General features: G+C 38.6%; 1 protein-coding gene across 6 annotated transcripts; it reads right to left on the reverse strand.

The window, feature by feature from the left end:
* Positions 1–232: 232 nt before the first annotated feature.
* Positions 233–24405, reverse strand: abca7 (ATP-binding cassette, sub-family A (ABC1), member 7). 6 transcript variants are annotated; one of them, XM_043252489.1, is made up of 50 exons: positions 24293–24405; positions 23354–23462; positions 23178–23271; positions 22683–22824; positions 22465–22592; positions 21852–21973; positions 21294–21488; positions 20324–20416; positions 19962–20199; positions 19311–19450; positions 18902–19216; positions 18042–18247; positions 17790–17966; positions 16991–17213; positions 16657–16878; positions 16355–16559; positions 15506–15619; positions 15248–15419; positions 15013–15144; positions 14467–14606; positions 14188–14325; positions 13888–14105; positions 13716–13739; positions 13226–13283; positions 12595–12797; positions 12186–12288; positions 10881–10904; positions 10623–10771; positions 9858–9982; positions 9682–9774; positions 9398–9590; positions 9082–9176; positions 8959–8991; positions 8764–8869; positions 7929–8003; positions 7684–7853; positions 7267–7444; positions 7066–7181; positions 6737–6881; positions 6064–6187; positions 5829–5958; positions 5627–5750; positions 5473–5535; positions 5276–5382; positions 5023–5164; positions 4274–4408; positions 4068–4171; positions 3742–3834; positions 1929–2172; positions 233–1398 (listed from the first exon to the last, which is right to left on the reverse strand). In XM_043252489.1, the coding sequence occupies exons 2-50, from the start codon at positions 23417–23419 to the stop codon at positions 994–996; spliced, it is 7041 nt and encodes a 2346-aa protein (XP_043108424.1). In that variant the 5' UTR covers positions 23420–23462; positions 24293–24405; the 3' UTR covers positions 233–993. The 6 variants fall into 6 exon arrangements, with proteins under 6 accessions (XP_043108424.1, XP_043108425.1, XP_043108421.1 ...); XM_043252490.1 differs by lacking the exon at positions 13716–13739; XM_043252486.1 differs by having other exon boundaries at positions 5627–5958.
* Positions 24406–24477: the final 72 nt, after the last annotated feature.

A 24477-nucleotide genomic window follows, 5' to 3' on the forward strand; every position in this document is an offset into this window, starting at 1 on the left:
TATATTTAGGTATTTTATGATATGTTATAAATTAATATTTATTAACATCCTACATGAACAAGGAGTACCAAAGTCTACGGGAGTACTAAATATCATCATGCAACCTTGAAAATAAACCACTTTTATGATTTGTTTAGTTACAGTGTTAATTAAAAATCACATTAATATAAAACTAAACATTTTTAACCCAATGCAGTGTTTTTATAAAACAATGTGCACACGCCAAACATCCTCACAGTACCTAGATTTTTATTGATACATATTTATATATGTATATGTATATATAAATAAATAAATGTATATGTATAACACATATATAGATATTTAAATATAAATATTCCAGCATTTTAACATCCAGCATCATGCACATACCTTCCTACATAATATTTCCAGTATTTACATACAATAAATACTACATAAAAAAAGAGCTACATATCAAGCATTGTAACAATCATTGCAGTGAAGAGAGGCAGAGATAATCCAGACTACAATATTAGAATTGTCTTAAGCTAAAGTGCATCTGAAAAAACAAATAATAAGACAAATAAACCTAAATCCATAAAAAAAAAAAAAAAATCAGGAAATAATAAAAATACATGAAGGCAGTTTTTTGTGTCTGATATTATCTCTGCACTGCACAGTTGACCTTGACATACATGTAGAAAAAAAGAAGTTTGTTATAATGTACTATTATTCAGAAAAAAAATTATATCCAAATTTGGGTTGCACAAAGTGACATCAACTGAAAATGTGCATAATTTATGCACTAAAGAGGTCTGGGAAAGATTTCCAAAACACATACATGATGCCATGCGTTATCTTCAAGTTTCAGAGTAAGGTCTTCCCATACAATCAATGAGGAATAACCAGGAGAGCCAATCTGAATGATTAGTTGATTGTTTTTAAAATAATTGCATTTCATTTTTGAAAACTACAATTGAACAAGGCACCAAAATTTTCATTTGCTGTTCAGTTAAAAATGTCTTTGTCTTTTTACATTTTGCTTTCCTGCATTTTGGTACTGACAATAAACAACGTGGATGGGTCTTTTTTCCCAGGTGTCTGGTCCTCGTGGGGGTTAGATCCATTAGCTGCCTCGCCAACAGGTTCCATCCGGATCTGCTGTTGCTGTCTTGAGACTGACGGACTGTTTGATTTGCTCTTTTTGGTTTTTGAACCAGTAAGTACAGACTCAGGAGTGTGTACTGAGTGATTAGCTTGATCTGCAGAGAGAGCTGAAGAAGAGTGTGGTGTGGAAGACCTGCTGGATTTCTCCAGTTTGAGGTCTGTGGGCCGCTGAGGTCTGCTGGCTCGAATCGCCACGGATCCTCCACCGTTTACCGTGACTTCCCTGAGGTCATCATCATCTGTCTGCTCTTTAGCAAAGTTAACAAACACCTGCAGGAGGAAAAAACTCTTAGTTCTGCGTAACAAGTCCTAGAGTAGCAAGTAAGGCCAGATTTCTTTTTTTTTTTTTTTACAGGGCAAATTAGCATGAGAATGAGATTCCAAAACAGCGCAGGCACAGGCACAATCAACTTTTTTTTTTTTTTTAAATTTCCAACTCCCCTAGAGTTAAACAGTCAAGTTTTACAGTTTTTGAATCCATTCAGCTGATCTCTGGGTCTTACTAAGCGCTTTTAGCTTAGCTTAGCATAAATCATTCAATCTGATTAGACCAGTAGCGTCTAGCTCAGAAATGACCAAAGAGCCAACTTGACTGTTCCGTAGTTACACTGTGTACTAAGACAGATGGAAAATGTTCTAGGTTAATATGGCTAGGATATATCTTTCCTTGATTATTACGCCAGAATGAGAGTACACTGTATAGTAGAGAGTATAGTGTGCTTCTTAGAAGGTAGCTGCCTATATAGACAGCAAGGCAGTAGAATAGAGTTTAAAATAGAGCTGATGCACTGTTCTCTTACTTGATCCAGTGTAGTCTGTGACACTGAATAGTCAGCTATTCCCAGCTCCTCATAACTGTTTGACAGAACTTCAAAGACACAAGCGAGTGAACAGGCTTGTGATGGCAGCTGGTACTGGAGAACATTCTGATGTCTCTCCTTCAGCTGGATGCCAGGGAAGGCGCTCTGGATGAAGGCGTCCACTGGACATGGTTCTGTAGATGGGGTGGACAAACGAAGGATTATTGTGTAACCGTCTCCAAACCTAAAAGACAAAAAGAGAGGAAATGAAAACATTTATTAGCACATATAAGCACTTGCATACTACTTATAACAGTTTGGCAGAATACGCAACATTTTCTGTTAAATTAGCACTATACAACCAGAGCACACAATTCTTTATTCTATTAGGGCTGTAAACTCTCTTTTTCTTTAAAGGAACCCTCGATTTTTTTGGAAAAGTCTTATTCTCCAACTATCCTAGAGCAAATAAGTTGAGTTTTACAGTATTTGAATCCATTCAATCTGGCGATAGCAATTTTAGCATAGATTATTGAATCCAAAAAGCGATGCTACTGAACTAATTGGATTCAATGATCTATGCAAAGCTATTTAGCATAGATCTAACTCCGTCATTAAAGCCGGTAAGTACTAAATCTTGTACTTTTGTCTTTTTGTCCTTTTTTGGAAAAAAATATGGATTTCATTTAAAATCAAGGTTTGCAGTTACGTTGGACAGATGTTGCAAAATTGACCTCAACCCAGCAGAAACAGGACATCAATATGTCAGGTTGAGGTTGGACATTGTGTTAGATGGATGTTGCAATCGGTTTGATGTCAGTATTTGACGCCAATTTGACATAGACTTATCATTGGAATTTGGTTACACAATCTGAATATCAGCATCAGCTAACATACTGGGCATCAAATAAACATTGATATTTGATGTTGAATTCACACAGAATTTTGGCCACCTAACATCGCAACCAAAATTTTCCAACTATCAGTATCTGATCATGTAGTGTGTCTGTTGGGAACACTGGTTAGTTTAATTAATGACTGGTAACTCTTAAATTAAGACTTTTTTATTCTAGCCAAGGCTTCCAGGTATGTTTACAATACGAGGATTTTATTTTGTGAGCTTCCACAGTGTAAAAAAATGAGAGTGACAAGACACAGATAATAAAATAATAATAAAAAAATAAATACAGTGCCTTGTGAAAGTAATCATACCCCTTCATTTTTTTTTTTTTTTTTTTTTTTTGTTATGTTGCTGCCTTATGTTAAACTTTTTCACAATCTATCTTCTATACACCATAACTGTATGGCAAAAAAAACAGTTTAACATATTTGCAATTACAAAAAAAAACAAAAAACATCTGTGACCGTTTGAAACAATCAGGACTCTTCCTTGATCTAGTCTACTGGCCAAACTGAGCAACTGATGGAGAAGGGATTTGGTTAGAGGGGTGACCAAGAAAGAAAAAAATATTTAGTTTAGGGTATGAATACTTATGCAATACACTTATTTTAGTTTTTTATTTTTAATAAATTTACAAAGATGTTAAAAACCTGTTTTTGCTTTTACTTTCGAAAGACACTCTAGTTCTCACTCCAACATGACGACTGAACTGAAAGTGACATCAGCCGCAATTTTCTTTTTAACATTAATGTTTTGATCTTTTTATCTGACTTTTTTTCAATTCTGACTAAAATGAAACTATTTTTTTCTGGCATGATCCTGCTAAATTAAATATGCAAGTTTATTGTTTCATACTGCTTTACATCCTGTTTTCAAAACGGCATGTAATATACAGCGTGAAGTATGTGTTACCTGTTCTTCAGGTGCTGAACTGAACCCAGACATTGGAACCTGCCGTTCACCATGATGGCCATTCGGGTGCAGAGAGCCTCACACTCTTCCATACTACAAAAACAGCAAAATAGCAGCAGAGCAATTCAGGACTACACAGAGGCTAGAACATCTTTATACCTTATATCTTTCAGAACTCAATCTTTTTAAAAACATATTCAGACATTATATTTACATTCACAAAATGTTACATCAGTCACCGTACGTATCAGTCAAATAGGTTCTGCCAGTCTAAGTGGGCAAATCCCAATCTAAAGGACCTGTATGGAACTAAAGGTTTCCTCTACCTGTGGGAGGTGAGAACAACAGATCGTCCCTCTTTGATCACACTTAGGATGCAGTTCCAAAGGAAGCGTTTGGCCTTTGGGTCCATTCCAGTTGTTGGCTCATCCTGAAAATCACAGATGAGATTGGAAAAACACAGTTTACAGCCACATAATACAGCTCCAAGTCAGTAATGTTTAGTAAAACAACTTTGCAAGTGCAAACATACCAAGAAGATGACAGGTGCAGCTCCAATGAGGGAAATGGCGGTGGAGAGTTTGCGCTTGTTTCCTCCGCTGTAACCCCCAGCCTCTCGCTCAGCATACTGGCTCAGACCAAGCTTTTGCACTCCCCACTGTGCCACCTAGAGGACAGGTGTAAAAATGACTCAAAGTAGCTACAGCCATTAAGGCCCAAAGACTAGACTAGGGTTCCACAAATCTTACCCTAGAGGTCCAATGCACTGCAAAGTTTAGCTCTGACCCTGATAAAACTCACCTACCTGTGATTTTCTAATGAAGACACTGATTAGCATGCTCAGGTGTGTTTGATTAGGGTTAAAGCTAAACTCTGCAAGAAAATGGATCTCGAGATCCAGATTTGAGGATCACTGGACTAAACTAATATCAAAGAACTAGCTAAGACAAATGTTGACTACGGTGACAGCTCACATCTCAAGACAAATAAAAAAAAATGCAGTCCTTGTATAATCTACAATTTTATGTCATCTCTCTCTTTTGGTAATAGCCTATTTAAATGTGAGATTTAGGAAACAAAATAATATAGCGGTAGTATAGCCCACTTTTTGAATTATTATTTTAGGTTCACGCAGAGTGCAGTTGTTTCTAAAGCATGCAGTGCCATCTACTGTTAAAATCTAAGCTCCATTTATAAATCAATGCACATGATGTGCTCAGGCTGCATTTTAATATTATAATTAATAATAAACAACCATAATATTTTTGAAGCATCGTGTACCTTTGCAACATGGGCCTCTGGCACTCCTCTGAGGCGAGCATAGAACTGTAGGTGCTCTCGTCCTGTCAGCAAGTCACTGATGGCGTCAAACTGAGGACAGTAGCCCATCAGCTGATGAACCTTCTCCATTTCTGTAATAACACTGAATAAAACAAATGCTTGGTAATGTAAAGATGTCGCGATTAGTTACCAGGATGCAGTAATAGTAATAATGGTGAATATTTTGCGATAATGTTCATCACTAGGGTCTAACCTGTGGTTGCTAAGAAATGCTTCTCCATAAGTGACGCGGGTGTCTCCAGTTAGCATGCGGAAGGTTGAGGTTTTCCCAGCCCCGTTAACTCCAAGAAGCCCAAAACACTGCAATGGGAAAAGAAACACTTTCAGCAAAACAAACTAAGAACTAGTATATATTTCCAAAAGAGTTCTGTGATATGCGATTCTAGTTACCTCTCCACGAGGAATGCCCAAGCAAAGCCGATTCACTGCCGGCTTCCTGCCTGCCTGGTATACCTACAGATACAAAAAGTCATTATTTCACACTTGAGCAGATTGCATGAAATGTTTTACAGCATTTTTTGTTGTATTTGTTGTGCTTCCGTACCTTGCTAAGGTCTTTGAGGATGAGAACGTCTCCCACAGCTCTACCGCTCTTCACACGATCACGCTCTCTCGCCACATCCTCATCCTCCGTGCCCAGGGGGGGCAGCACAAAGCCAGACCATCGGCTGAAGGGAAAACATTTCATTACTAGGAAAAATGACACAGCTGTACCGAATATCACAATGTTCAAACATTCAACGTACCTAAAATTAACAAAGAATTTATACTGCAGGAGAACAGTGAAGATGAAAAACACTATTCCTTCCATCGCCATGGCAAACAGGTTCTTCCCTACAAAATCCCAAGATAAAGGCTCCAGATTCTGTTTGGTTCCTGTTGATCCACAGACAGGATAAATTAAAATTTAAGTGCTTCAGTTGTTCATGAATATTTCAGAACTATTTGTTTATCAGTGACAGAACTCTGCATAATTATTACCCAGCCGCTGAAATGCGTCTGCCATGGCCTGGTTCTTGGCCATGTCAATGAGACCTCGACCCAGACAGAAGTGAGGGAAGATCAGAAAGACCTTCTTCAGGATCCTGTTAACCTCGTTCAAATGCTGAGTACAAAGTGCAAATAAAAAATAGAAGAGATAACAGTCTTATTGATTTTTTACATTTATATTTTTCTCTCAAGCGTTTGTATTAAACTCCGTTGCAAATTCTTTTTGTAAATTCCGTAATATTCTTTTCAAAACTAAGGAACATGTTGTACATAACACTTCAGAGATATTAAGTTCAGAGTTATTAAAACTGCTCAGAAGATCGCTCCCCACTCTGGAACAATTGCAAAATTCCCACTGCCTTAAAAAAGCCCAGAACATTATAAAGGACACTTCAGATCCTGGACATTCGTTCTTTGAATTGCTGCTGTCAGGTAGATGGTACGTTAAAACATAACGTTAAGTGCAATAAGAGATCAGGGCAATAATGATAGAATGTATGCCCTGTGTGTGTTTTATTATTTTATTTTTTTACTATTTTAGCAGTTTTTATACGTTTTGTGACTGGATGGCACATTCATTTCATTGTAAACGTTACAATGCCAATAAACACTTAAATCGAAATCATGGTAAGTAGTTAGCATCTGTGTGGTCTGCATCCCTCACCTCATCAATAAAGAGCTCCAGGACAAAGGTGGCGACACTGCCGTTGATGCCGATGAAGAGGTTGATGGAGGTGAGGACCACGTAGGCAGTGCTAGGGACGGAGAAGATGAAGGAGGCTGGGTACATGAGTGGGGTGATAGACCAACTGCAACAAAGACAAACAAACAACTTACTACTGATTTATGTAGAGAGAGGTGGATCAGCATATTTGACCAAGGAAGTTTTACTGGTAAAACAAGCTGTGGGGCCTATAACCTATATTTTTGTCAGCAAGGTTAGTAAATGCACTAATGTGCTGAAAAATGATGGTTGATGCAATCATGTCTCACCCATACAACAAGAGTAGGAGCACCAGTGCAGGCAGATTCTTCTCAGATACATACGACTCTTGCTGGAAGCTGATAAAGATGAGGACCACCATAGTGGCTGGTACTGTATAGTTCAACTGCAACATAACAAGAAACATTAAATCGATTTTAATGACCGATTTAAGATATTTCACAGCCACATCAAGCTAGAAGAGAACTGACCATGTCCCATACGTAGTTGGTGGTCCAGTACAGGATGGGCTTCACTCCACTGACAAACTGGAGGTGTTTTGATTTACTGACTCGTTCTTCAATAAGGAAAAGGACAAAGCTGGCAGGAACAAACGACATGGCGAAAATAACACAAATGGACACCAGAACGTCCACTGAGGTGGTCATCCTGCAAAGACCAGAAAGAAAGAAAAGCAATGACACATTATCAGAGTTTGCTAAACAATTTTAGATTAGATTAGATTCAACTTTATTGTCATTACACATGTACAAGTACAAGGTAACAAAATGCAGTTTAGGTCTAACCAGGAGTGCAATAAGCAGCAAGTGCAGGATATAGGTATAAATATAAATAAGTAATTCTCTGTGAATTCCCATTCAAATGTTCAGTAAACAATGATTACATACAAGGCCATCTCTGTCAGCTGCTCCTTTGTGAGGTTGAGTGGGTGATTGTAGGCTGTCATTCCATATTTACGTCTTTCCATATCAGGTGGCAGGTTGGCACGAAGAAGAGCATTGTTCATGATATTCACAAATGACGCCATGGCATGCCATCCTTTATTATTAAACCAGACCTGAGGGAGAGAACATATGAGAGCTAAATGAAGAGATCAGGAGCTTCAGTGAGGTCACTTAAATGTCTTACTCACCTTCACGTTATTTTGGCTGGTGAGTCCCGTAAGGATATCTGGTAGTCTGTGAAGGAGCTGATCTAAAGAGCCATTCTGCAAAATAAAAAAGTGCAAAGCTAAAATAGGGACAAATAAGGAATGTGACACGTAGTGTCTATGACAATGTCGTTTTTAAAATGGACGGCCTGACAATAACAAGTGTGTCACTCACTTTGCAATAACCAAACAAAAACACAACTGGAGAGTGTACACTTTTAATGTGTAAAATACACGTTGGACACAATATTGTCTGCTTTTGCATTAGTATTTATCTATGGAAATAGAACCATTGTGTGTCTTTGAGCAGCACACAAATCATTACAAATATTTTATATTTCAATATTAAATTCAATAAATTCATTAATGCATTTTTAATTGCAGTTTAAATATATTCATGCCACACATGAACTGCATTAAACAGTATGTACAAATACAACTAAATGCCACTTCAGTAGCTTCTGTGTCACCTCTGCAGGTCAAATATAGCTTTTTTAATTTGATACGATTAGTAACAGTCCTATAGCGTTTTCTTTAATCTTAGTGAATCTAAAGTAAATGTATGAATTTGACAATGAAAGATGATGCATGAATCTAATAAGGTTAAAAAAAATCTAAAGTACAAATGTCCCTGGACATCAGTTTAAGGGGGAAAATATCACCTCTTAATTGAAAATACATTTCTGTCATTGTTGTCAACACCACTGCACAGAACAAAAAGCCTATTTCCAAAAAAAAGTGGAGTTCCTTTAAGAGTTTTGTATAAATCCAAGAAAGCATCATTTGATAATTAACCATCCAAAGATGGTTGGCATACCTCTGCAATGTTGTAGCGTCTTCTAATCGCCAAAACAGACTCTTCTAAGTAATATGACTCATCCCCAGCCTGAGAGCTTTTAGCTCCAAGAGAGAACCCGCCGTATCTGTGACAGGTAAGCAGAAATGATATGAACATCGAATCTAACTGAAATGAAATGTTGAATGTTTGGATTTCTGATTGCAATCAGCTTACCTAAATTCATTTACCCATTTTTTCGTCTTCAAACTGTGTGTGTGGGAGAGAAAAATGACACATTTCTGCTGACAAAACAGATTTTACAGAATTTATGTTTTAAGAAATAAATGAAAAAGGGACCTTTTCTTCAGAATCTGGGGATATGTTTTGATGAGGTAGTCAGAAATGTTGCGACCAGTCAAATTTTGCAGGAAATCACCTGTCATTGATTTCATCTACATGAAGAAAAGGTGGTAGTGTTAGTACAAAAACAAAAACACCAACACCAAATAATAATAAAATTATTCCATTAAAATCTGTGCTTTTAACCTAACCTAATAAATGTAAATATATATATATATATATATATATATATATATATATATATATATATATATATATAAACTAAATATTACAGACCACAACTTTTGAGTGTATGTTATTGATGACCACAGACCTGGGGAGGAGGGATTCCCCCTGCTCCCTCGGGGCAGTCCGGAAGCATCCTGCGGATATCCTCAGTACTACACTCACAGTCGGGGGACGGCTTCTCTACAGTCCAGTTGCCTTTATGAAGGAGCTGCCACATGCTGTAGGGAATCTGTGGCCGAACAAACTTTGTTTCAGCTTCCTGTAAACAGTCAGTGTCTCTGAAAAAGCACACAATTAAGCGCCACGTTACATTGATTAAATAGGCTAGTTTATTGGCTGTTATTGTTTTCCCAATGACAGGGATCCTACCCGCTCGGCTCCATACATTTGGTCCCAAACCCAGGCGGATTCAACAAGGCATCCAGGAGGTTCTGTATGGCTGGATCCTGCGGGGCATCATTGCTTCACCGGAAAGAGAAAATAAGTGATCTGCAGATGAAGGATTTGTTTTCTCAAATTTGTCCTCACCATCCATGATTGTGTACCTGAAGAAGGTGAACTGCTCTCCATACATCCATGGCTGGAGCTCCAGAGGTGGATATTTCCCAAAGGGTGGGACAATAAGACTGAAGAGGAGAGCGATAAGGACAAACACCGCAGGAAGAACGATCTGCAAAACACAATGACTTCAACCAAGGTTTCTGAAAGAAATCTCTCATGCTTGTAGTTTAAAACTACAATAAAAACTGTAATATTGTGACATATTATTACAGTATTAAAAAAAACAATTAAAATATTTGACATTTTAATTTCTTCCTTTGTGCAGCCATTACTCCCGTCTTTAGTGTCACATGATCCAAGAACAGCATCCAATCAGCATTAAAATGATTTGCAATATTCGAAATGTCTTTACTGTCAATTTTCAGCATGCTTAAAAAATGTATTTAGTTCTTAAAACAAACAAAAGAAAAAAAACAACAGCTTTTGAAGGGTATTATTCTTTTTTAGATCTTTCATGCTAAATTGAAAAGATTCTAATGTTTTTTCAATGCATTTCTTTCTGATGACTGAATTTGTACAGACCAAAAGCATGGAAATTGTTACTGACACAGATAAGCTGATAACCATTATCTGTTGGTAGATTGCTTTTGTGAAGCTGCTTTGGAACAATAGCCATTGTAAAAAGCGCTATACAAATAAACTTGAATTGAATTGAATTGAATTTAGAAACTGACATTGGTCAAGCGGGCATGATTATTAGTCTATAATTTCAAAGCGATTGCATTAACTGGTCTATCAGTACGGTGTACCTGAGCAAAAATGCCTCTGCGACTGCGAAGGGCATACTTCAGTCTTTTGGTGAAAAGCGCTCGAAGCTGCTGACATGTGAGGAAGCAGCCTGTTAGGGGAGCACTGCCACCCTGACCATCCCCACTCAACAGATCTGTCTCCTGGGCCTCTGTGTGCCAGAGAAAGGCCTTCTGGTTAATAAACATCTTATTACAGCTGCTCCGATCTGCGCTACTGCTGTCAACAACAACTACAGTCTGTTTTGTTTTATTTTGTACCTCTCCTGATTGGCTGTTTTCGTCCTGTCAGCGAAGCAGAGAGAAGAGCAAAACAAACAATTTAAATTCCTGACAAAACCACACCTCATACTTTGGTTTGGTTTCAGTGCATCCCAACTTGCATACTGTATTACTGTCTTAAGAAATATATTGACCAACTAGTAATTGGTTAGGTTGTGATACGTTTTACTTTTTGGATTCAAACTGGATTCACTTTTTTTCTGTAAAAGACAAAATTTTACAACTACTCCCTGAAAACTTTTTTTTAGAGAGTATCACAAGGCATTCGTATGGATTCTCCTAAGTGTAAACAATCAAAAAAGTTGTGTACCTGGGGAGAAAAATGGTTTGAGTAAATTATGTTATTTTTGTTTTTTACGTGAAAAAAAAGTATTCTCCTAACTTAAGATTGTTTTACTGATATTTTTACTACCGGATCTGACATAATTTCAGTTGTATTTTTGTCTATGGAGGGTCAGATATCTCTCTGATTTCATCAAAAATATCTTAATTTGTGTTCTGAAGATGAACAATGGTCTTATGGGTTTGGGACGACATTGTGTTTAGTCATATATAAGTGATGTATAATTGATGAAAACTCCTTATATTCAGATTTATGCATTTTTTGCTTTTTCCAGACAAAATTAGCTAAGAAAGAGATTGAAATCAAACTAAAAGTTAAAATTGATTAAATACCAATGAGATGGATGCAAAACTAATACAGATACAGAATTTATCTTCCAGAATCTGGAAGTAAGTTTGGGGAGCTCATTTTTAGTCAATCTCCTATTCTGAAATGTCTGTCTTGAAGAAATTGACTCCTAAAACTTACTGCCAGATTCTGGAAGATAAATTCTTCTATCTCTTTCTAATCTCTTTCTTGGCTCATTTTAGATTGATGTGGTTTGGGATTGGTAAAATGTTCTTGGAAAAAAATAGGACCAGAATTTCAACTTGCATAATAATATGGAAAGCAGTGTAGTGAAATTTAATGACGTCAAGGCTGTAATGTGATTATTAATGAATATTAGGGCATACGTGATCCAAGTTAGCCGTTACACTTTGTCCAGTAGTAAGTAATACAAACCATAGACATGTATAGATGCCCCACTGGACCGCTCCTGGTACATAGTTGCGGCCACCATCTTGGAACGGTAAGCCACACTCATTCACCATACTGTAGATTCACACACTGCTGTTGAGTAGTTCTGTGCAGGATTGTGGCATCTTCCGAATATTCATTGACTGAGACCCTCTTAACTGCCCACAGTAAGTTAAACTCTGGTATGAAATGTATTTAATTACCTGTGTCTCTGTCATCAGACGATGGCCCCTGGTGGACTGGAGATGCTGCTGGCTCCTCAGGTTCTGCATCTACACCTGTCTCCTCTGCCACACGTAAAAATATCTGAAATATACAAGCAAAACATTATAATCTCGAAAAGCCCCTTCTGCCTCCACATGGCGAGAGGATATATAATGTTACAAAAGCACCCATGAGGACAGATACTCCCTACCTACTACCGGTTTATTATTAGCTAATGTTAGAACCCACAAACACTTAAGAGGGATTTCTCTCTTGGTGCCAGAATGGGAAAATTACTGGCCATTGACAGACTTGTGTCCCACAACCTTGAACTTTAGAGCAGGGTAAATCCTTTTACAGTAAGAATGAATCAGTGGAGATGACAAGCTTTCCTCAGAACCGCCTCACCTCTTCTAACGTGGTGTCTGACAGTCCGTAACTGACCACACCGAACTCGCCCTGTCGTTTGTCCAGTTCGTTCAAAAAGAGAGCGAGACTGCCGTCCTCAGAGGCAGAATGGGGCACGTTGATGACCGCCTCTCTGCCGATGTCCTCCACCAGCTGAGCATCAGGGATGTTCTGCTGTGCAAGAGCCATTAGGGCTGCAACATCTAAAACAGAAAGGTATCAGAGCCCACAAATCAGGGATAGGCAGTTCAGGTCAGAGAGGTCCACTTTCCTGTAGAGCTTAATGCCAGCCCTAATCAAAAACACCCGAAGAAGCTAATAGAAGTTTTTGGAGATTACTAGAAAGCTACAGGCAGATGAGTTTAATTGAGGTTGGAGCTAAACTCTGCAAGATCCTAAAGACCAGATTTGCTCAGCCCTGTCTTATGGCTTGCTTCCACTGAGCAATACGGGTCAGTATGGTATAATACCCTTCGGGAAAGAACAACCTGATCAAGCTTGCATTTCCTCTGCCAACTGTACCCTTACTTGATAGTCGTAGTGTAAAGGTTCAAAATAACAAGAGTGCATATTGAGAAACGGCTGTCTGTAAAAACATAAAATACACCTGGTAACCCAAAGCTGGACCTACCAAATCCATTCTCTTCACTGCCCAGTCCTGTGTCATCACTTACTGAAGAATCGCTGTCCTGAAACACAGATACCTTTTTATTACTTTAATATTATAGAGGAAAGTAGTGTATAACTGGTGCACTACTGTAAGAGTGTTTTGTTTAAAGTATTTACTTTAGAACCTAGTGTTTTTTCTTTTCTCTTTTTCCATAGGTTCAGTTAAGCATATGAACATGGTAAGCACAACTGAATCTGCAATAAAGCAACTGGTTTGAGATCACCCTGAACAAGGTGGTCTCACCCCAATTCCAACCGAACTTTGGATCGGTTTAGTCATGGCGAGAAAGTAATCGAACCCAAAAGCAAAATAAACCAAACTGTGTAACTCATAATAGGTAATTAGAAGTAATAGTTAGAAAGTTAGACTTGTAACAAAAAGGTTGCAGTGAAAAGGCATTTCAGGAATCCTGAAACATGCATTTGATCAATAAGAGGATCATTTTACTCACATGTGACTTCTTTTGAAATGTTGCCTTGTGAAAGCAAAAGTGATCCAAGTAGAAAATGCAACATTGTAACAATTAAAGTTCCTATTTTGGAACAAACAATCTACAGGTCTGAAAAAGTTCTCAAGGTGCTCAACAGCAAATGGAATAACTGCTCTCAAGTGGATCATCTTACCTTGGAAACTGCAGTTAAAGGGAGTTTGGTGCTGGTGCTGCTGGGCGTACTATGCATCTCTCTCTTGACCAGCGTAAGGTAGTATCCAGTACCAAGACGTGCCTTGAGAAAGAGTGGCGTTCCACAGCAGCACAGCTTCCCCTGGGAAATGATTGCAATGCGGTCCCCGAGGAGATCAGCCTCATCCATGTAATGTGTGGACAGAATGATGGTGCGGCCTGAAAACCACAGGGCATTTAATCTGACAGAGGACAAACCAGTAGGTATTGTAATTTTTCAAAAAACAAAGCTTCAAAAGACCTTCACGATACTTGAGCAGAAGGTCCCAAATCCCACGGCGGGAGTAGGGGTCCACACCAGCTGTGGGCTCATCCAAGACCACAACCTTTGACCCCCCTATGAAAGCGATTGCAACAGAGAGTTTCCTTTGCATGCCCCCTGAAAAGAAAGACAAAAAAGTATAGCAGAGAGGTCACAGCTGAGAGAACATCATCAAGACATTAAACACCTGAATGGTACTGTGATGAAATGTTAAAGGTGTCTAAATACATTTCAGTTTGACTGTATTTGTTAATCTACCTGAAAGGTTTCTGGTCTGCTCATGTCGTTTGTGTTGTAAGCCCACATCCTCAAGAAGTGAGTTTATCTCCTTCTTCACCTCTCCCATGCTCATGCCCTTCATTCGACCGTAGAACCATACATGCTCCTCCACCGTCAGACTTCAGTGACAAAGACGTAAACATACACAATATGTTAGTATAGAAAATATTAGTTTGGCTCATAAGTGAACACAAATGTTAATTATTACGATTGCAAAAAACTATTGTAACATGCCAATAATGTTGGTTACTACATCAAAGTTATATTATCATTCAGTACTTATATTGCAACAGAATAATAATTAATTACATATTATTGTGTCAAAAAGCAAAAATACAAAAATTAATAATTAGTTACTCATGAGCAGACATTTTAATATCAAATGACTAAATCAAATGTAAATGTAATAATCAGTTACTCATGAGCAGACATTTTAATATCAAATTAATCAGTAAAAAATAACATCAGTGCACCTCAAAGTAAAATGACCACAGTACAGTTATCATGATATCACTGGTGCCCTACATGTCAAAGAGGACATTGTGCTGGGGACAAACTCCCAGAGTCCTGCGGATCATGTCCATATCTGTGCGAATGTCCATTCCTTTCACATATATTGTACCAGCAGTGGGAGGAAACAGTCCTGTTAGAATGGACCTGTAAGTCAAATCATCGGGACGTTTTTTAGGAGTTAATCAATTAGTTTGACAAAGATCTTAAAGTAAATTAAATATCTTTAAATGATTTATTAAGCTCTCACATAGTAGTCGTCTTGCCGGCTCCATTATGACCCAGAAAAGATGTAATTTGTCCCTCGTAGAACTTCATGTTAAGGTGATTGACGGCAAGCTTGGCCCCTTTTTTATAAATCTTCACCAAGTTCCTTATGGAAACTCCCAAAAGTAGGTTTGTCGGTTCAGCTTCAATCCGATCTTTATTCAACATTGCAAGACATATCCAATCAAAAACATGCTCTACGCATCACACAACAACTGAAAGCTTCTTCAGATGCTCTTACCATCGGGTTCATCTCTAGGTGCTGGAGGAACAGGCAAGCCCACCTCTAATGGTACCCCGCCCCAGTAATTGAGCTGGAAGATAAAGTACCATGGCCTGGGGATCCCATACTGTCCTGTTAACACATTCAGTTTTGTTGTGTTTTACATATAGATAAAATCACAACTATAAGTGTGTTTATCATTTATGTTTAACAATCTCACAAACTGCATTTGATGTGTAACAACATGTTACTTTGATTGCATTAGGTAATAATGCCACGATACTTTGATGCTGCATTGCATGTGAACATATAGACAAAACCTACACATTACCCCCCGTTTTCGCTTTGTAAATAACAGTGAAACAGGAAGGCCTTGGGTCAATACCTGATCATTTCAATCTTTTATAAATTCAGTTTTTATTGCATTGTCTTTTTATTGTCGATTTGCATTTAACTTTTTATAATAAATTTGTGATGTACACAACCATTGAAAGGGTTGGGTGAGTAATAATGTAATACTTTTTTAGCAAACAGGCATGCAATCGATCAAAAGTGACAGTAAAGACTTAGAAATTCTGTTCCTTTCCAATTTATATTTACCCTGAAACAACCCTATCAGAAATTCCACAAAGACCACGGTTTTCAACATTTTATAATGATAAAAAAATGTTTCTTGGCCACCAAATCAGCATATTAGAATGATTTAGAGATCATCACAGGAATTGATTCCACTTTAAACATTTTACAATAGCAACCAGTTTTGTCTAATTGTATGTAGTGCTTTTACTGTATTTTTATCATTGATAAGTCAAGACATCGAAGGAAGACACAGTTAGAATGGCGTTTGCTCTCAGAGAGGTGCTTTACCTGGAAAAACGGCTTCAATGTACCAAGTAGCCAGCGCATAGATGACGGCATCTGCATACAGCATCACGATGGAGATAGTGAAGTTGTAGTGGTCTCCCTCCATGGGGCTTGATTTCAAGTTGAACCACTGGATCCCCACACCCTGCTCTTCATACTGAGAGAAATACTCACAGCCAAAACCAAAGGCCACTGGAGACAGGAAGCTCTGCGGAGAAATAAGGCATTATTTTAAACGTTTGAACCACAGGGTTTATAAATTAGTTCTTTTCTAGGTGTTGCATGAAGATGAAAGCAGCTCTCACCGCTAGGATCCTGTGTGTGCTGGTCAGATGTTCCCTCCAGGCCACGCACAGCACATACGGCAGGTAAAGAGTGAAGTAAATGAGTCCTCCACACGCTGCTGCCAGGTTAGCTCGTGAGAAGAACGTGCTGATGAGGAAGCAAAGCATGATGGTGGCTGTAGCAAAGGCAGCCAGGAAGAAGAAAACAACAGCCGGGTCACTGTAGGGTAAGATGTCACCCCACTGCAGGAGACAGAGAAGAGTCACAAACCTCAAACAGGGTACATTTATCGCAATAAATCTCTTTTGACGAATAAGAGGGGAAAAATAAGTACTTTACACTATCAGAGTTCACCTTAAGGGCGGCGATAAGCAGTCCAGCGCTGAACAGGAAGGGCAGGTAACTGCTGATGAACCAGCTGAGCCACAGCATCCCAGAACTTAGACCCATGATACGCATTGTCTCCTTCAGACGAGCCTCTTTCTCATAGACAACACCCTTTATGATCATAGCCACTGAATAGATCCACGCCAGTGTCATAAACAGAGGCAGAGAACGATTCAGGACGCGTATAAACCTAAGACAAGAGAATAAAGACAAGTGTCTAAGACTATGTGTCTATGTGGTTTGGGATTTTTGGAGTGATGTTGTCTTATATGGTTTAAAAACATTTTTTATAAACGTTTACATTTTATGACTCAATATCAAGTAAACAGCAATAACACTGATGTAACCTTGAATATCTACTTTACGGTTCGAAAGTAAGATTTTGTGTTTTTTGTGAAATGGTTCTACAATTTAAAATATCTGTTTATACACACACACACACACACACATATATATGTGTGTGAAGATAAAGCTGAATTTTCAGCATCGTTACTCGTTTACAGGATCCTTCAGAAATTTTAATATGCTAATTTAATGATCAAAAAACATGGCGTATTATCAGTATTGAAATCACTTTGCTGCTTTATATTTTTGTGGAAACATACAAAACATATTTAGGACTTTTTGATGAATAGAACAGCATTTATCCGAAACAGAAATCTTTGGTAACAATTATAAATGTCTTTATTTATTATGCCAAAACATCAGTAAATAAAATAATAAGCATTAATATTAATCTCATAATAGTGTAATGTTAAAAACTCACACGTCATCAACGAAGCAAGGGTAGGGCATCTGTTGCACGTATATGCCCGTGTTTGGCTCTTTACCGGTGAGCAAACGTGTCACCGCTCTCTCAACTAAATCCTGTACATAAATAAAACCGCCCCAAACATAACGGAGGTCACTGAACGGTTCAGCAGCCGGGCCTGGATCCCAAAATCTGTCACACAATAAAACACGATATCAGCTTCATTTAATCAATCGACCGTGCGAGTGTGTGGACATTTGAGCATACTTGTCTTTGATCTTGTTCGTGCGGGTTACATCGTCTATGTCCATGCGGATCTTGTACTTGACATGGGGAGGCAGAGAGGATGACGAAGGCTCTGGAAGGAGGAAGACAATTCCGGCCCAAAACTGCCGATCTTCCAGCAGCTCCAGGGCTCGTTCGACCATCTCACCCTCCGTGGCCAGACCCTCCAGTTTATTCAGAGAGAAGCACTGGAACAATAGATGATAAATATGACAATAACTGGCCTGGCTCTAAAGCATCCATTGAAAGTACAAATCCTTATACGTCACACTTATATTCAGATTAATAATATAGTTTGTCCTAACGTCTATGTGCCTTATCTGTCACATGTTCCTGGCAATACAACTACATGAATTATTCATTAATAATTGAGCAGGTTGTCTACATTGTTCTTTTTCAAAGTGGAAAAACGTCTGGTTATTTGTTAATCGGTCATTTAGGAGGGTGAAAGCAACTATTATATGTAACTTATAATTTGTTTTATGCAAAGTATAACAATTATGTTGCAAGTAAATTGCATGAATAGTATAGGCATATATTTTGTGGTGGATTTTATTGAATCATGAGTTTTAAATGGACCTTAAAGTTCCCTTCCTCATGAACGTATATTAATATAAAACATTAATTAATTTCACCTTTCGACCATAATATCTAATGTTTCATTTTGAGTTAACAAAGTATGTACTTATACAGTACGCACATTAAGTTTGTAGTATGCAAATTAGGCCATACCAGCGCTTTGGGATAAACATCACGTCCCTTCCTAGTGTACAGATAACAAGTGAAACCAATCAGGTTTACTACTTAAGCTGGTCGTAACACGAGCTGCGGATTGCGAGTACCTTAGTGAGTTCTGAGAGAGCGCTGAAGGTGGTGTTTAAATCCTGAAACAGATCCAGCCAGGTGGGTGGAGCGCCATCTCTACGAGGTGTATCTGGGTCAGGCGTCGAGAGGAACCGGGAAATGCGAGAGGCCGTCCAAGAAGTGTGCTCAAGTTGAAGATTCACAACTACCGCCACCTCAGGCCTTCTCAGGAGATCCTGCAGAAGCCGAATCTCTACACCGCTCTCCATGAAGGTTTTAATTCTGGGACCCACTTCCTGCCACGCCTCCTGCATGTCATTCAGAATCTGGAAGTCCTGAAAAGTTTTGTTGACCTAAAGGAACGAGAATGGCATTGAAGTAACAAAGACATCTCATTTTTGGACAACAGGCATAAAAGATGAGGGGCTGAGCGGAAGGGGGCGGTACCTCTGACATGACCATACGGGTGACTGGTGTGTCTGGTGTGTAGAGCAGCTTTCCGATGAACAGCGGTTTGATGCTTCGCCACACGATCCGCGAGAGAGGGTTCGACTCCAGACTTTGAATCAGGTTTTCACAGAACGGCGCTAAAAGGTACAAAAAACAATGAAAGGATTTAATACGTTACATAGCTTGCTACGGTTTCAATATCAAAATAAAAAATGCATAATTTTTATCGTAGCGTGTTGAGTTTCCCAGATGCTTAGGTGTCTTGGGTAAGAAAAAAAATTAAAGACAAGCTATTTAAACTTCAAAGTAAAAACATTATACACTTGGCATATGACTCATATTCAAATGTGCCAATAAAATATTTTAGAGCTCAGCAGACCTATGAACATATTCAATTGTATTTATTTCCACGACTTTTACTTGGTCTGGAAATAACAGCTTTAAAATTCCCTAGCAAAGAGTGCACCGCGCATCCGTGAGGGTGCAATATCTTTAAAATATCGTAATTCGTTCGATTTTTAACATTTTGAAAAGAAGCCTTCACCGAAACAAGCGTTTCAGAATTCAAAAATGCATATGCATGGGCAGAATTTGTAATGGATGCATTAAAAGAACGAGTGAATCATTACACCGTCAAACACGTCTTACTAGTGCTGTTGTCTTTTTCAAGGTCTGTCTCCTCCGATGCATTTCTGCCCAGGAAAGATTTGATGTCCTGATCTTCATACCAGTTGAAGGAAGGGATTCTCTCTCCCCCAGCTTCTGGGTGCCCGCACATGATCCTGGAGAAGGCACGAAAGCTCTCGCGGGGCAATGCTGAGCGGTTTTCAGGTGTCAGTAGCCTCATCTCCGAGTTCAGCTCTGAGAAACTGGACAGAGAAGAGACCTGAGGAAGAAGAAAAAAGTCAAAATGGACCTCTAACGTGTTTGCATCATTAAGCGTATTAAAATGTATTATTTACGTATCACGTACAGTTTCATAGTAAGTGTGAGAACTCAAAACTACTCACGTCATCCATGACTGACGCTAGTTCCCGAGACACAGAAGAAACAAGGCGACTGATGAGTTGAAGATCAGCTGCATTTGCCCGTAGTCTGTCTCTCTGAAAGGAATGAACATGAAGAACACAATTCTAATGTAAAATTTTAGATCAAATTTAGCAATTTACAATTACGATTTCGATCACTCTGGTGACTCAAACTGATAATTCGTCTTTCTAGACTCTTTCTAGAATGAGAAAGTCCCATCTCCTAATACCACACACTTCTGACTAGCATAAGCAAGCGGCATGATATATTTCAAACGCCCATATTATGAGTTATGAAAGATTCATAATGTGGTTTTGGAAGTCCCAAATAACAGGTGGACATACAAACAAGGTCAAAAAACACTTTCATTTTCTTATAATATGCATTTATTTATACCTTATTAGCTCAATGATTAATTTTTCCATTTTATTAAAGCTGTGTTTGTGACTTTAAACGCAACAAACGTAGAAACGAGTGGCAAATAATTAATTAGCCTTTTTTATTTTTTATTATAAAAGTATTTTCAGGTAGCCTTAGTTCATATTTTTAGAATAAAGATACATAAGTCATACAGCGCCCTACGACTAGCCCTGTTTTAGACTGATAACTTATTAACTGCATATTTTTTTATTAATGTGCCTTAAAGAAAATGAAATGCTGGTGACAATGCAGTTTTGTTTTGCTCATTCATATCTGTTAAAGAAAAGATGGCTCTTTTGGCACTCATGACACAATTTGTAAATAAAGGTTTATCATTTCTGTCGTAGGCTTAGTCCTTTTTTTAAATCTTTCCAATGAGGAGGAGAAGACAAATTTGAGTTTATGTGCGGCACCCCGACCAGCAAGTTCCACCAGCACTTCGAAACAAAGAATAATTATGCAAAGCCATTGGTTCATTTGATTTGTTTTGTAAAGCTTCGTTTCTCCCTTCATTGCGTGGAACTCACTAACCGTGAGGATCTTGCTGAAGTCCAGCTGTGAGAGGAAGATCTGCTCGGCCTTCTGCATAACATCTGAAGGCACAGCACACAGCTCCCTTTGCAGTTCGGGAAAAGAATCTCTTTCGTCGACAGTGAGGTAACGACCCAAGAGGGAACCATTACAGACGATGTCTGAGAGACGAATTCCTTCACCTGATAATGCAACCTTGACAATAAAGATGTGTTAAGGTCATGTTGAAACAGAAGTAGCAGATATATGATGAGGGTCACTTTGGGATTCAAAAAAAGCTTGCAAGGGTGGGTTTAATCAGACTAAATAAGTCAAGCCGAAGAGGAGTCAAGTCTTTTCTTTTAAATTAAACAGTTTATCAGTAGCGTGCAGTTTCATTTCATGCCCATCTTAAAACCAGACTGAGAAAAAACTACCTAATCAGTTTCAATAGTTGGCTCTAAACGATAATGCAGTCTGGTAGGGGGAAGCACTGACTGGTCCTTACGCCAGTTCAGAATCCAGATTTCCAGAGGAGGATCATAAGCAGTTCATTTAGTGGAAAAATGCATTTCTCACCACTTGAAGGTTCAATCGTGCCCTCAGTAACTGATCAACAGAGGCCGAGGGGACGCTGGTGTTCGTCCGCAGGAAGGAGGAGAAGCTTTCGTTGGCTCTGAGATACTCTCTTACGGGTAGATCTTCAAGTGTGTCACAAAATACAGAAATGTTACATGCTTTTCGAACTGTAAGCGGTAGGCTTATATTAAATCTAGTGCAGTCAAATGATTAACTGCGATTAATCGCATACAAAATACGTTTTGAATACATAATATATATTTATTACGTACATATATACACATACATATGCTTGTACATATTGAAGAAAAATATATGTGTATATTAAATATATTTGCACATGATGTAAATTATATAAATACAAATATACACATTTAAATACATGTAAATATTTAAAAAATATATACTGTATGAATGTGTGTGTGTATATATATATATATATATATATATATATATATATATATATATATATACACACACACACAACAAAATAGATATACACAGCACACACACATATATTATGTAAACAATTGCAATTAATCATTGAATCATCTTAAAAACTGAATCTCACATGGGAGTTTCTACAATGAGATATTTGATTGATATGTCATACTTGGCCAAGCGTCTGGTCTTTCCCCGAGTCTCTGGATTGCCTGTGACAGGTCCTGCAGGCTGGAGAGGACTGTCCGGTTACCACTGAGTGTCAGGACGGTTCTGATATCCACTAAAAGCCGAGACAGTCTGAGTGAGAGAATAAACCTCCATTAATGGCCAGGGCCAAAGAGAAGCGAAGTCACAAAACACCGTCTGAAACACAGAAAGGCGCCTCACATGGAGTTTTCAAAGTTGCTCACTCGCCCGGGTGTTTCTCCTGCTGTGGGGTGATGAAAACAGGGGTTGTTGACATTGCAGACGATGCCCTGAACCCATGCCAGCGTGCCTGCTGAAGGAAGGGCTTTGTTGGGAAAATGACCTGAAATGAAAAAGATCAGCAACACTGAACGTGAAACATTCATTTGAACATTTACTTCAAATGAAATGTAAATGTAATTCATGAACATTTTGGAATGCAGACCAAAGGCAAAATGTGAGATGCATAGCAGTGGGAAAATAACACACATTTATAGCGTTGCACTATTAGAACCCTGTGCCGTGCATCATTTCACTTTAAAAAAGTCCTTGACTGAAATTTCTTCTGGCGAGCCATCAAAAAGGTCATGATTTAGTATTAACAATGTCACAAGGGCTCAACAACGTCCTGATTTTCACTGTGGCTAATCAGCTTTGTGTTCCTGCCACCTGCCGAGCGTGGAGGGCACCACTTACATTGGCTCTGTTTATACGGTGGGTGCGATTGTCGGACAGCGATGAGGATGAGGAAGAGGAACAGCGGCCACAGGAGTTCGACGACAAGCTGGACCTGTAAAAGAAAGAACAAGACTTGATCCCGTTTTGCTACATCTCTCACAGAGCGTGCTGCAGCTGAATTAAAGTTACGGCACCTTGTTTCTCCTGCGGTATGTGAAGTTTTTCCACAGCAGCAGGTAGAGCTGTGTTCCAATGGCCATGACGGATGGCACAAAACTACACAGCCATGGCAACAGAGGAAACCTACAACAAGAACAAAACATGCTACTCTTCCGCCGTGCAAATACAATGGCATATACTATCGCTCCAAGCCAAAAAGCCATTCAACTCAATAAAGGGCCTTCTTCTGTTGACCAATCGTCTAAAAGTACCGGTTTAAAAATGTCAGGTACTGTAACTTTAATCCATATGAACTGTGTTCAATAAGATTTCTAAATCTAAATGAAAGCTTTGGATAAATATAGCCTATGAAACTGTCTTGTTAACTTCAAATTTTGAGCTTCTGTAATTAATTACAGCACAATAACAAAACGCTCATTTGGGGGGCGAACAAACCGTTTAAATGAATGGATGAGTAGTAGAAAGTTCAAAAGCATGATCTCCTCAGATTTGACTGTCACTTCCTATTCTTGAAATCCTCATTATGCTAATTGGCTTACACAGAGTTGAGACAAATAAATCCCCCCAAACTGGGCACAGAAAATATAACACGGGATTGCGTCTAGACAAAAAAAAATGTTAATGACTGAAATTATTACGGGCTTTAAAACTAGAAATTGTTTACAACTGACCTTCACAGCTGACAAACATCCATTGTGGAAGTCGATTAATTATTATTATTTTAAGATACCCCAAATTTTCTCAAAATAGAAATAATTTCACAGGATTTTTTTCTTGCGGTGTTTCATTAAATAGAACATGTTATCGCGTATAATAGTTATGCTATTAATAAGTATAGCCCGTTCATCGCAGGTCATATAATATCGAATGATTCACATTTCCGGTACACTAGCTTTAATGTTCGCTGTAAATGTCTAGAAACGCCACATTAATCACAGGTACAAGGTTGTTACCTTTAGTTTTTTCCCAAACTCCCGCTGCTTCATGAATGTAGCCGGTTCGCAGTCTTCCCGAGCGCTACCGGTGTTACAAGATCACTTCGACGAAGCGCAACGATGGGCGGGGCTTCCATTCAAAACAGTGAAACCACATTGAGCTTTCAACCAATCGAGAGCGCTGCACTCAAGACGTACAGCCA

The sequence above is a fragment of the Puntigrus tetrazona genome, chromosome 11, assembly GCF_018831695.1.
Source record: "Puntigrus tetrazona isolate hp1 chromosome 11, ASM1883169v1, whole genome shotgun sequence".
Taxonomy (NCBI): Eukaryota; Metazoa; Chordata; class Actinopteri; order Cypriniformes; family Cyprinidae; genus Puntigrus; species Puntigrus tetrazona.